At 47.5% G+C, this 13,904-nt stretch overlaps 1 protein-coding gene across 4 annotated transcripts in view; it reads left to right on the top strand.

Annotated features, from left to right (window-relative positions):
- sulf1 (sulfatase 1) overlaps window positions 1-13,904 on the top strand; it is a 73,183-nt gene that overhangs the window by 36,879 nt on the left and 22,400 nt on the right. For all 4 annotated transcript variants that reach the window (XM_020494618.2, XM_020494617.2, XM_031836107.1 and 1 more), the window contains 5 exons: window positions 2,154-2,323; window positions 6,152-6,302; window positions 6,682-6,857; window positions 11,012-11,140; window positions 11,752-11,808. In XM_020494618.2, coding sequence (XP_020350207.1) covers window positions 2,154-2,323; window positions 6,152-6,302; window positions 6,682-6,857; window positions 11,012-11,140; window positions 11,752-11,808 — 683 coding nt within the window. The remainder of the gene's footprint in view (window positions 1-2,153; window positions 2,324-6,151; window positions 6,303-6,681; window positions 6,858-11,011; window positions 11,141-11,751; window positions 11,809-13,904) is intronic.

The following is a 13,904-nucleotide window of genomic DNA, read 5'->3' as shown; positions in this document are numbered from 1 at the left end:
CTCCAGCAGTCTCAAATGACACCTTATTCCCTATACGGCGCACTACTTTTGACCAGGGGTCCATAGGACACTTGTTAGAAGTAGTGCACGATCTAGGGAATAATGTTTCCATTTTTGTGCCACAGGGCACAGACGTAGGCTAGTTAAAGTGACGGGAAGTTAGTGAACACTCTGACGTGAACTTCCCATTAGAGTTTCTCTGGCTTAGTTTTAGACATATGGGATTACTGGGTCAGTGGTCGTGACATACCGCTGCTAATATCGTCAAGGTAATGAATGGTAATAGGCATACTGCAACACAGCACACTGTCTAAGAGGGGATACATATCTCTTCCCCTTTCAGCTCTGCTGAAGCCTTGGAGGACGAGGCCTCTAGGAAACAGCCTTAGAGAGAGGACACATTATAACCAACGCCAGGTCCTATTGCATCTGACCACAGAGCATTGGGCTGAATTTCTGGTTGTGTTTCCCCAACAGTTCGCCACTTTTGGTGGACACCCAGCAGGTGATCTGCTGCGCGTGGCTGTTCACGGCTGACGTTAGTTTTTTAAAATGTTATTTAATCTTTTATTTGACTAGGCGAGTCATTTAAGAACAAATTCTTATTTACAATGACGGCCAAACCCGGACCACGCTGGGCCAGTTGTGCACCTGGATTCGAACCAGGGTGTCTGTAGTGACGCCTCTAGCACTGAGATGCAGTGTCTTATACTGCTGTGCCACTCGTTCCCTCTCTTAAACCAGCCATCCTCAGCCCCAGCCCTTAACCTATCCGCAGCCTGACCCAGAGACCCTGTTAGCGTTACCCCGGGGAGAAGGGTCTGCCTGGGGGGTAAAGCGTGAGGAGAACCAGGTGTCCTTCCTATCTCCTACCCCCTCTCCCTCTTTGTTCCACCCTAGGGTTAGTGCACTGCAGCTAGGTTGAGGCTCCTAGCGAGGCCCCCACCTGACCTGACCGGCCCCAAGCCCATTGCTCCACAGTCTTGCCTGATCTGTACATTCCTCCTTTCTTTTGAGAGAGAGAGGGGGGGTGTGTGTGTGTGAGAGAGAGAGAGAGGGGGGGGGGTGTGAGAGAGAGAGAGGAGTGTGTGTGAGAGAGAGAGAGAGGGGAGGTGTGTGAGAGAGAGAGAGGTTGAGGGATAAAGTGAGAGAGAGGAAAGGGAGAGGGGGAGAGAGAGGGGGAGACTTCAGTGTTGTCATAACACCGCGCCGGCTGAGACCACTGACCTCCTCTCACCATCAAGTGTTAGTGTCAACACCGGTGTCATAGTCAATACTGTCCCCCCGGCTCACAGGACCACTCATGAGGCAACCGCTTACACACACACACACACACACACACATGCACACACGCGCGCACACCCACACACACACACATGCAGAGCTCACATGCACACACACACTGCAAACACACACAGGCGAGTAGCCAGCTGCTAACTCAGTGGATTGCTACTGGATTGGGAGTTAGGAGGAATTTGGAGAGCAGAATAGTGGCTTCTCCGTGTCTAAAGTTTTGTGTAGATCTGGGCTGCTCTGGTTAAAGTAGCACCTTATTTAGGGAAGAGGGTGTCATTTGGGGGACATCCCTGGATGGGGGACATCCCTGGATGGGGGACAGCCCTGGATGGGGACAGCCCTGGATGGGGGACAGCCCTGGATGGGGGACAGCCCTGGATGGGGACAGCCCTGGATGGGGACAGCCCTGGATGGGGGACAGCCCTGGTTGGGGGACAGTCCTGGATGGGGGACAGCCCTGGATGGGGACAGCCCTGGATGGGGACAGCACTGGATGGGGGACAGCCCTGGATGGGGACAGCCCTGGATGGGGGACAGCCCTGGATGGGGGACAGCCCTGGATGGGGGACAGCCCTCGATGGGGGACAGCCCTGGATGGGGACAGCCCTGGATGGGGGATAGCCCTGGATGGGGGACAGCCCTGGATGGGTACAGCCCTGGATGGGGGACAGCCCTGGATGGGGGACATCCCTGGATGGGCACTTTGGGCACGATGAAGCACTTTCTATGGATCGTCTCCATTAAACACGATCTGAAGTCCAGGACTAAAGAAATCACCCCTTGTAACCTAACCTGTACAATACAAACCTATTTGTCCACACAATGAGTATTTAATACTACGTTTCCCCCTGTTGCAGGACTATTTCACGGACCTGATCACCAACGACAGTATCAACTTCTTCCGGATGTCCAAGAAGGTTTACCCTCACCGGCCAGTGATGATGGTCCTCAGCCACGCTGCCCCCCATGGCCCAGAGGACTCAGCCCCACAGTACTCAGAGATGTTCCCCAACGCATCGCAACACATGTGAGTCAGACACACTATGCACGGACACACACATGCGCGCAGAGATACGTGCATACACACACAGACAGATGCATGGATTCACACACAAACACAAACACTGTATTTGCTGCAATGGGGAATTTTCCCTCCACATATTTTCTAAACATTATTACAGTTCTGTGTACTCCAAGACGGTGTCCTTAATGGCACCCTATTCCCTACATATACAGTGCACTTATTTTGACCATAATCCCATTGGACCTAGTCAAAAGAAGTGCACTACATAGGGAATAGGGTGCCATGTGGGATACAGACCCTTCCCCTGGTCGTTAGATGATGACAGGCTGCTGAAACGCTCCTCTGGCAAATCCTTCTGACTGGCAGCGGGAAACTGATGTGATTTATCATCTAAGAATAGTCAGGGAACGTATCTTCCTGGGAGAGGACACTGAGCTCCCAGGCCAAGCCCACGGTAGTGGAGCTCTCATCCAGGAGCATCAGAACTGTGGCAGCCCTCCGATCATAGAAATAGAATCATGATAGAATTTTGATTCTATTCCTATGGTTCCGAACAGGGCTACGCTAGACCTCTCCATTGGCGCTAACCCAGCGGCCTCCCTCCCAACCTCCCTGCTCTATATCCCTCCTCAGCTCTGTGCTGCTCTCCTCCACTCCTGGAAGTTGTGTCCTGAGGCTAGAAGACAGGGTGGGAGACCAGAGTCAGGTTTAGGCAGTTTGTTCTCTCTTTTTGTCCTTCACTCTCCTGCCCTTCATTCATGATCTCTCGCTCTCCCACTCTCCATTTCTTTTTCTTGTTCTCTATATCACACTCTCTGTCCCTCTCTCTCCTCTTCCTACTCCCCCCGCTCTTCTCCCTTCCTCACCCTCTCTCCCTTCATCCCTACCTCTCCCTTTCCCCTCCCTCTCTCCCTTCCCCCTCCCCCTATCCCTTCCCTCTCTCTCCCTCCCTCTCTGCCTCTCTCGCTTCCTGCTTTTTCATTCCCTGGGACATCCTGACCCTGTCTATATCAATCAGCCCCTTCTCCCCATGGCTGTAGGGATGTGAGGAATGCATTGTATGTTCTGGAGCAGGCAGGCCTTTGTGACATTATTCATGTATTTTTAGCACAAGCCTCCAGGCTTGGGAGGGGGGTTGAGGGTCCAAGAGTTGGTGGTGAGGGGGGGGTCGGAGGTGAGGCAGGAGGGGGTGTGGCTGGGGGTACTAGGCCCCCGGATGTGTGAGTGGGTAGAGATAGGGAAAGAGTGGGGGGATATTGGGGGAGGGTTTTAGGCCTCTTGGGTGGGGGTGGGGGGGTCATAGGGGGTTGCCGAGGTTACCATGTGTGTGGTGAGCACCAGGGTCAGTGTAGTGGGAAGAGGAACAGGTGCCAGGCATGGTCTGATGTGGGTCACATGTCTTCATGGGCATTGGTGCACCATTGATGGTTCCCCTACCCAGAGATTGTGAGTAGCATCAAACCAGCCTTTTTCCAAGTAGAGCACTAGGTTGCAGGCTTAACGTCTTACTTATGGAAGTTCCCCTCTCCTCTGATTGAGTTGTGGTAACTCTTGCCCTACTCCCCTTCCCTCCTCAGACCTCCATTGTGTTCTTCACCCGCCCAGCCAGGAGGTCTAATAAGCCCCACAAAGAGGCTTGTCTCTGGGCACAGGGCCACCGGGGGCTGGGGTCTAGGCTGGGCACCTCTGAGGGAACCAGGAATGTTGGGGTCAGGGGAATGAGCCCAGCTCATATCAGGAGAGGCCTATAGGACACATACACCTGTCACACTATACCTTTATACGTCAAGGTTCTCAGGGTCAGTGTCTGGCTGCTTCCCAAATGATACCTTATGGGCCCTGGTCAAAAGTAGTGCGCTATATAGGAAATATGGTGCCATTTTGGACACAGAATACATCTAGCCAGGGTTCTAAAGGGTATTAGTTTGGGATTACCTCTCTGGCTCTCAGCGTTAGTGTTCAGCTTAGACTACAACCACACCACACAATTTAAAGGGCTATACATTCAGCTGGGGAGAGAGCAACCTTAGTTTATTTTCACCCTACAGCTAAATGTTCAGCTTTGTCTTGTTCAGACACCACACAATACCGAGGTGTAGCTAGCTCATAGTCAGAATATGTTTAGACATCTACTGCCAGTCAAAGTGTATTAGTACACCCTAACAAGTACTTAAAGAAATAAAACCACTTCTTGTGGTTTTCTGTGAGGGTTTGTCAGGTTCCTAATTCACGTCCCAGGGCTCCCGAGTGGCGCAGCGGTCTAAGGCACTGCATGAGGCATCACTACAGTCCCTGGTTCAAATCCAGGCTGTATCACATCCAGTCATGATTGGGAGTCCCATAGGGCGGCGCACAATTGGCCCAGCGTCGTCCGGGTTTGGCCAGGGTAGGCTATCACTGTAAATAACAATTTGTTCTTAACTGACTTGCCTAGTTAAATTAAGGGTAAATAAAAAATCTAATAAAAAATCCAGTTGTTCCTATTCCCAGGGTGCGTCCTAAATGGCACACTATCCCCTATGGGCCTTCGTCAAAAGTAGTGCATCACATAGGGAATAGGGTGTGATTTGTGATGCAGAGAGGGAGAGCTACACCTTGGGTCAGGAATGTTAATGATGTTAACATCAAACCGTTCCCTCAAACTACAGACGCCCGTTTTTGATTTACGACAGACAGGGTTTAGCTGTTTAACTGCTTTACTGTGCAACCTTCTAACAGCTAAATGCACTAAGTATTTGCAGCATCAGGGAATGTCGTGTGAAATATCCTTGTCTGAACTACCTGATGTCTGTGGAACGTTCCTCGTCAGCATCTAAACCAAAAGCCAGCACCACAGTAGACAGGTGTACTGAACCTGTCTCTATAGACCTCTTCACAGCTACCAGCAACGACACACACACATCTGTACCAGCCAATGCCACAGTTGATGTCTCTTTACACCTCTACATCTACCAACAACTCTCTCTCTCTCTCTGTTTACCCACGTCTTGTCTTCACAGTCCAGGGCTTGTAACCAACTTGACTTGTGGGCCCAGAATCCAACACGGCTATTATTTTCTTAAGCATGTGCCAACCCTCAAATGACTCCTCTGAGCCAAGAGGTCTGTCGACTCAGTGTGAGAGGAGGGGGGGATGGAGGGAGAGGGGGGATTTTTCTTAGTAAACATCTTGGTTATTGATGCTTGTCAAACAGAGCAGACAGCAGGGTAGAATCCACAGACACCTGTGGCCCAAAAATGGCACCATATTCCCTACATAATGTAGTAGGGCACTACTGTACGTAGGGAGTAGGGTGCCATTTGGGAAACAGCCAACAGACAACAGACACCTGCAGATGGCTGAGAAATGACAGACAGGTGGTTGCTGACTACTACTGCTGAAACCTTAAAGGGTTACACATACACACACACACACACACACACAAATGGTTTCTTTATGGCTAGTTGGTATTCGGATGACTCTTGCATGTTTTGCTTCTCTTGCCTCCTCGAGTTGCAGGACTGTTAGTGAGGGTTGAACAGACCCACTGTGTTTGTTCTGTATTTCATAGCCTCTGCATTGCAAGGTCTAGGTCCTCATAGGGAGAATTTGGGGTGCATCTCAAGCAATGGTGACCGGTGGCACTTTACCATGAGCCCATCCTCTACATTTAAAAGCTGGAACAGAATGAAATGGAATGTTATCAAACACATCAAGCTTCACTCCAGCCATTATAATGAGTCGTCCCCTTCACCAACCTCCTCTTTGTCATCCAAACTGATGTACGGAGAACAGAATGGATAAAAACAAGATCTTTAAGTAACTGTTTTGTGTTTCCTCTCCTCTCCGCAGCACCCCCAGTTATAACTACGCCCCAAACATGGATAAACACTGGATCATGCAGTACACCGGCCCCATGAGGCCCATCCACATGGAGTTCACTAACTTCCTACACAGGAAGAGACTACAGACGCTCATGTCAGTGGACGACTCTGTTCAGAAGGCAAGACAATCTGTTTCTAGCTACACTTTCTAGTTTTAATTTGTGTTGGGAGGGAGATACTGTGCAAAGCTGTCATCAAGGCAAAGGGTGGGCTACTTTGACTGAATCTCAAATATAAAATATATTTGGATTTCTTTAACACTTTTTTGGTTACTACATGATTCCATATGTGTCCTTTCATAGTTTTGATGTCTTCACTATTATTCTACAAGGTAGAAAATGGTAAAAAATCATGAAAAAACCTGGAATGATTAGGTGTGTCCAAACTTTTGACCGGTACTGTATGTGCAGTAGTAATAAGCTCATGAGGTGTGAGTTTGTCTATTTGTCTCTTTGTGTCTATTCCTTGCTCACACACACACGACTGTGTTTTCCCCAGGTATATGAGATGTTGGTAGAGAGTGGAGAGCTGGACAACACCTATGTAATCTATACTGCTGACCATGGCTATCACATCGGTCAGTTCGGACTAGTAAAGGGGAAGTCAATGCCCTATGACTTTGACATCCGAGTACCCTTCTTCCTCAGAGGGCCCAATGTCGAGCCTGGAGCAGTGTAAGTAAGCCTCGTCCAAGCCAGACCTGGCCGTAGTGAGGCTGCTTGATGTACAAGTACACCCCCTGAACAGGACGCTAGTCTGTTCCAGAACTTTACCCCCGATCTTTCTCCTTAAAGGACAAATCCACTCGAAAAACTATCTTACCATAACCAACAACAATGCCAAATTACACTGAAAATGGAACTCAATGCCACTTTGTTTGGCACTCAGCATTAAAGGGTAACTATTTTTCTTCATTCGCCCTCTGTTGATACAGTCCCAACATCAGCAGTCATGATTTCAAGAAATTGGACTTTCAAGAGCAAAGTGTCACAACATTTGGTATTGTTGTTGATTATGGTGTTGGTGTGGTTGATTATGGTGTTGGTGTGGTTGATTATGGTGTTGGTGTGGTTGATTATGGTGTTGGTGTGGTTGATTATGGTGTTGGTGTGGTTGATTATGGTGTTGGTGTGGATGATTATGGTGTTGGTGTGGTTGATTAGGGTGTTGGTGTGGTTGATTATGCTGTTGGTGTGGTTGGTGTGGTTGATTATGGTGTTGGTGTGGATGTTTATGGTGTTGGTGTGGTTGTTTGTGGTGTTGGTGTTTATGGTGGTGTTGTTTATAGTGTCTATGTTGTTGTTGATTATGGTGTTGGTGATGGTGTTTATGGTGTGGTTGTTGTTGTTTATGGTGTTGGTGTGGTTGTTTATGACGTTGGTGTGGTTGTTTATGGTGTTGGTGTTTATGGTGGTGTTGTTTATGGTGTCTATGTTGTTGTTTATGGTGTTGGTGTGGTTGATTATGGTGTTGGTGTGGTTGATTATGGTGTTGGTGTGGTTGATTATGGTGTTGGTGTGGATTTTTATTTTTTTATTTTTTTTTATTTCACCTTTATTTAACCAGGTAGGCTAGTTGAGAACAAGTTCTCATTTGCAACTGCGACCTGGCCAAGATAAAGCATAGCAGTGTGAGCATACAACAAAGAGTTACACATGGAGTAAACAATTAACAAGTCAATAACACAGTAGAAAACGAAGGGGGGGTCTATATACAATGTGTGCAAAAGGCATGAGGAGGTAGGCAAATAATTACAATTTTGCAGATTAACACTGGAGTGATAAAAGATCAGATGGTCATGTACAGGTAGAGATATTGGTGTGCAGAAGAGCAGAAAAGTAAATAAATAGAAACAGTACGGGGATGAGGTAGGTGAAAAGGGTGGGCTATTTACCAATAGACTATGTACAGCTGCAGCGATCGGTTAGCTGCTCAGATAGCTGATGTTTGAAGTTGGTGAGGGAGATAAAAGTCTCCAACTTCAGCGATTTTTGCAATTCGTTCCAGTCACAGGCAGCAGAGTACTGGAACGAAAGGCGGCCAAATGAGGTGTTGGCTTTAGGGATGATCAGTGAGATACACCTGCTGGAGCGCGTGCTACGGATGGGTGTTGCCATCGTGACCAGTGAGCTGAGATAAGGCGGAGCTTTACCTAGCATAGACTTGTAGATGACCTGGAGCCAGTGGGTCTGGCGACGAATATGTAGCGAGGGCCAGCCGACTAGAGCATACAAGTCGCAGTGGTGGGTAGTATAAGGTGCTTTAGTGACAAAACGGATGGCACTGTGATAGACTGCATCCAGTTTGCTGAGTAGAGTGTTGGAAGCCATTTTGTAGATGACATCGCCGAAGTCGAGGATCGGTAGGATAGTCAGTTTTACTAGGGTAAGCTTGGCGGCTTGAGTGAAGGAGGCTTTGTTGCGGAATAGAAAGCCGACTCTTGATTTGATTTTCGATTGGAGATGTTTGATATGAGTCTGGAAGGAGAGTTTGCGGTCTAGCCAGACACCTAGGTACTTATAGACGTCCACATATTCTAGGTCGGAACCATCCAGGGTGGTGATGCTAGTCGGGCATGCAGGTGCAGGCAGCGACCGGTTGAAAAGCATGCATTTGGTCTTACTAGCGTTTAAGAGCAGTTGGAGGCCACGGAAGGAGTGTTGTATGGCATTGAAGCTTGTTTGGAGGTTAGATAGCACAGTGTCCAGAGACGGGCCGAAAGTATATAGAATGGTGTCGTCTGCGTAGAGGTGGATCAGGGAATCGCCCGCAGCAAGAGCAACATCATTGATATACACAGATTATGGTGTTGGTGTGGTTGATTATGGTGTTGGTGTGGTTGATTATGGTGTTGGTGTGGTTGATTATGGTGTTGGTGTGGTTGATTATGGTGTTGGTGTGGTTGATTATGGTGTTGGTGTGGTTGATTATGGTGTTGGTGTGGTTGATTATGGTGTTGGTGTGGATGTTTATGGTGTTGGTGTGGTTGTTTATGGTGTTGGTGTGGTTGTTTGTGGTGTTGGTGTTTATGGTGGTGGTGTTTATAGTGTCTATGTTGTTGTTGATTATGGTGTTGGTGTGGTTATTTATGGTGTTGGTGTGGTTGTTTATGGTGTTGGTGTGGTTGATTATGGTGTTGGTGTGGTTGATTATGGTGTTGGTGTGGTTGATTATGGTGTTGGTGTGGATGATTATGGTGTTGGTGTGGTTGATTATGGTGTTGGTGTGGTTGATTATGGTGTTGGTGTGGTTGATTATGGTGTTGGTGTGGTTGATTATGGTGTTGGTGTGGTTGTTTATGGTGTTGGTGTGGTTGTTTGTGGTGTTGGTGTTTATGGTGGTGTTGTTTATAGTGTCTATGTTGTTGTTGATTATGGTGTTGGTGTGGTTATTTATGGTGTTGGTGAGGTTGTTTATGGTGTTGGTGTGGTTGTTTATGGTGTTGGTGTGGTTGATTATGGTGTTGGTGTGGTTGATTATGGTGTTGGTGTGGTTGATTATGGTGTTGGTGTGGATGATTATGGTGTTGGTGTGGTTGATTATGGTGTTGGTGTGGTTGATTATGGTGTTGGTGTGGTTGATTATGGTGTTGGTGTGGTTGATTATGGTGTTGGTGTGGTTGATTATGGTGTTGGTGTGGTTGATTATGGTGTTGGTGTGGTTGATTATGGTGTTGGTGTGGTTGATTATGGTGTTGGTGTGGATGTTTATGGTGTTGGTGTGGTTGTTTATGGTGTTGGTGTGGTTGTTTGTGGTGTTGGTGTTTATGGTGGTGTTGTTTATAGTGTCTATGTTGTTGTTGATTATGGTGTTGGTGTGGTTATTTATGGTGTTGGTGAGGTTGTTTATGGTGTTGGTGTGGTTGTTTATGGTGTTGTTGGTGTTGGTGATGTTGTTGGTTATGGTGATGGTGTTTATGGTGTGGTTGTTGTTGTTTATGGTGTTGGTGTGGTTGTTTATGACGTTGGTGTGGTTGTTTATGGTGTTGGTGTTTATGGTGGTGTTGTTTATGGTGTCTATGTTGTTGTTTATGGTGTTGGTGTGGTTGTTTATGGTGTTGGTGTGGTTGATTATGGTGTTGGTGTGGTTGATTATGGTGTTGGTGTGGATGATTATGGTGTTGGTGTGGTTGATTATTTTGTTGGTGTGGTTGATTATGGTGTTGGTGTGGTTGATTATGGTGTTGGTGTGGTTGATTATGGTGTTGGTGTGGTTGATTATGGTGTTGGTGTGGATGTTTATGGTGTTGGTGTGGTTGTTTATGGTGTTGGTGTGGTTGTTTGTGGTGTTGGTGTTTATGGTGGTGTTGTTTATAGTGTCTATGTTGTTGTTGATTATGGTGTTGGTGTGGTTGTTTATGGTGTTGGTGTGGTTGTTTATGGTGTTGGTGTGGTTGTTTATGGTGTTGTTGGTGTTGGTGATGTTGTTGGTTATGGTGATGGTGTTTATGGTGTCGTTGTTGTTGTTTATGGTGTTGGTGTGGTTGTTTATGACGTTGGTGTGGTTGTTTATGGTGTTGGTGTTTATGGTGTTGTTGTTTATGGTGTCTATGTTGTTGTTTATGGTGTTGGTGTGGTTGTTTATGGTGTTGTTGTTTATGGTGTTGGTGTGGTTGTTTATGGTGTTGTTGGTGGTGTTATTGGTTATGGTGATGGTGTTTATGGTGTCGTTGTTGTTTATGGTGTTGGTGTGGTTGTTTATGATGTTGGTGTTTATGGTGGTGTTGTTTATGGTGTCTATGTTGTTGTTTATGGTGTTGGTGTTGTTGTTTATGGTGTCTATGTTGTTGTTTATGTTGGTGTTATTTATGGTGTTTGTTTCTCCACAGGAACACTCAACTGGTGTTGAACATTGACCTGGCTCCCACTATCCTACACATCGCTGGGCTGGACACTCCTCCAGACATGGATGGGAAGTCCATCCTCCAACTACTGGAGCATGAGAAAACTGGCAACAGGTACACATGGACACATATTTGTATTCTATTTTCTTATTCATATCTTTATCAACAGGTACACATGGACTGCCACCCGAATTTCACCATGATGTCCCCTAAGGACAAAGTTTGTATTTTTATAGAGGGAAACTTATAATATGTATTTTTATGTGGGTGAAATCTGCCCCCCAAAAAAGTTAATTGGACAATCTTTGCACATTCATGGAATCTTAAAGGGACAGTCTGGGATTGGTACATCCACTTTGTGGTTTGAATGCCAGATTCCCCTTAAAGTTTTTAGCACTATGGCAAGGAAAAATTAAGTATACAGAACACACAGAACAAATTTCAGTTTGTTATCACTTCTCCACAAAACCTCAGCAATACTAGAATCATCTTGTGTAATAACTTACTCTGTCTGGCTGTACACTGAAGACCAACATAGCTCATGGTGTGTGTTCCAAATGGCACTCTATTCCCTATATAGTGTGCTACACGGTAACCCTGTAGTGCACTAAATAAAAGTAGTGCACTAAATAAGAAATAGGTTGCCATTTGGGATGCACACATTGGTAAGTCCACAGGCAGACCCATGTGAATTACACGGACTAAAGTGGATTTTGTTTTTCCAGATTCAAACCCAATCGGAAACCCAAAGTCTGGAGGGACACATTCCTAGTGGAGAGAGGGTAAACTGATGTCCTTTCTTCCTATCCCCTCCACGCACGCACCCACACCCACACCTACACACACACACACACACACACACATGAATGCACATATACACACACAAAGACATGCATGCACGCAAAAAGCACACACAACACCACAGATCCAAGTCTGCAGTTAGTACAGAAATGTGTGACACCATTTGTACATTTGGTTGAATCCCAAACGTGTCAGGCAGCGGACGAGCATTCACACAGTCTTCGTCCCAAATAGCACCCTATTCCCTATATAGTGCACTTCCTTTGACCAGGGCCCATAAGGTTACCCAGAGGTGTGTGAATGCTCGTCGTCACAGCGAACCAGACATTCTTTCCACTTATTTACTACACATACTGTACATACACACGCACTTCCAGGCCACAGTGTGTTGGGAAGACCGTGAGGGAGAAGGTTGGGAATATCATTTTTAGCGTTGTTTGATCTATGCTAGGATCTATATATGCCTGCCTGGTGCATCGGAACAGTTCTCACAGGCAGGAGTTGGCACACAGTGCTTTAAAGGGACATCTTTGTCTGTCAGCCTGCTCTTTTGGGCCTGTATTTCAAATGTGGGAGACCGAGGCTGTGACCCAAACAGAACCTTACTCCCTATATAATGCACTACCTTCGACTAGAGCGCCATAGGGACAGCAATAGAAAACGTGATCACAGCCAAGCCCAGGCCCAGGCCCCTGTGCTGTGTGTCAGTAAGACTCAGAAGCCCTGGTCAAAATGTGTTCCCTACATAGGGAATACCATTTGGGACATATACATTGCCTTTGTCCTCCTTGTTTAGGGCCTGTGTTGCAAGTGTTTAAGGCTGGGAAGAGAGACAGCGTCTGTGTCTCAAATTGCACCCTATTTCCTATATAGTGCACTATATAGGGAATAGAGTGCCATTTTGGAGGCAGACGGTAACCTGGAGTTGTCCCTGTCTGTCTGTGTGTCCTTGCTCTGGCTGATGGGAGGGGAGCCAGCTGGATACAAGCATGGCAAAGCAGCGGAGTTATACATGCACAACATCGACGTGGGCTGTGGTGTTCGACATCGTCTGATGATACCTGAGGAAGGACAGGAAGTCTCATACGACACACACGCACAGGAGGTGTTGCTGCCACTGTGTGTAAAGAAGCATTCGTGAGGGAGCACGCCAGTCGTGAGAGAACCGAGGCCTAGAGCACGGAGTCGGAATAGGACCTGGTGTGTTTCTATAGGCGTTGTCTGTATCTGTGAACACTCTGAGCTGCGGTAATGCCAGGGGCACACTGAAGGAAACCTCCCAGCTCTGAGACATGTAGCAGGAGAGAAACCTTTGTGCCGTTTGGGATGCAACCCCTCACGCTGAAGATTATCTAAAGCCATTCCCTCCGGCTCATTCCCTGCTGTGTTTAGTTCCCTGCCATAAAGTGCTTGAAATGATAGTGTTATTGAGCAATACCTACTTCCTATACCTTCATATTTCTATGTACAGAAACCTGTTGATAGTGAGGTATTTACAACTGTCCTCGGCTGTAATTTTAGCTTCAACTACGGTCTAAGCTAGCGGACGGCAGCTACATCTACACTAACGCTACTTTGTGTCCTCCGAGTGCCAGGAAAGCCAGCTCGGGCATCTGGCCCAGCCCAGCTTCACACCACCACTCACCCTACCCATCTCTACCCAGCCCTGGCCAGCTCTGCCCAACCATGGCCAGCTATACCCAGCCCTGGCCATCTCTGCCCAGCCCATCTCTACCCAGCCCTGGCCAGCTTTGCCCAGCCTTGGCCAGCTCTGCCCAGCCCTGGCCAGCTCTGCCCAGCCTTGCCCAGCTCTGGCCAGCCCTACACAGCCCTGGCCAGCCCTACACAGCCCTGGCCAGCTCTACCCTGCACAAAGCACATTGACCTCCTCCTGGCTTTGGCACACTGGCACCACTCTAGCCCTTAGACCCACACGGCCCTGCCAACCAACAGTCAACTATACTGCCAACCCGCACTGCCAACCCTGACTGCATTCTCCGGACGCACAGGCATAACAACTATGACAACAGAACACTGTGACCCTAAAGTACAACCTGTCGCCTTGCCTTTGAGAGTG

Source organism: Oncorhynchus kisutch, linkage group LG11 (assembly GCF_002021735.2).
Source record: "Oncorhynchus kisutch isolate 150728-3 linkage group LG11, Okis_V2, whole genome shotgun sequence".
Classification (NCBI taxonomy): Eukaryota; Metazoa; Chordata; class Actinopteri; order Salmoniformes; family Salmonidae; genus Oncorhynchus; species Oncorhynchus kisutch.
Note: the sequence above shows the minus strand (reverse complement) of the source record. Positions and strands in the feature narration are given on the sequence as shown.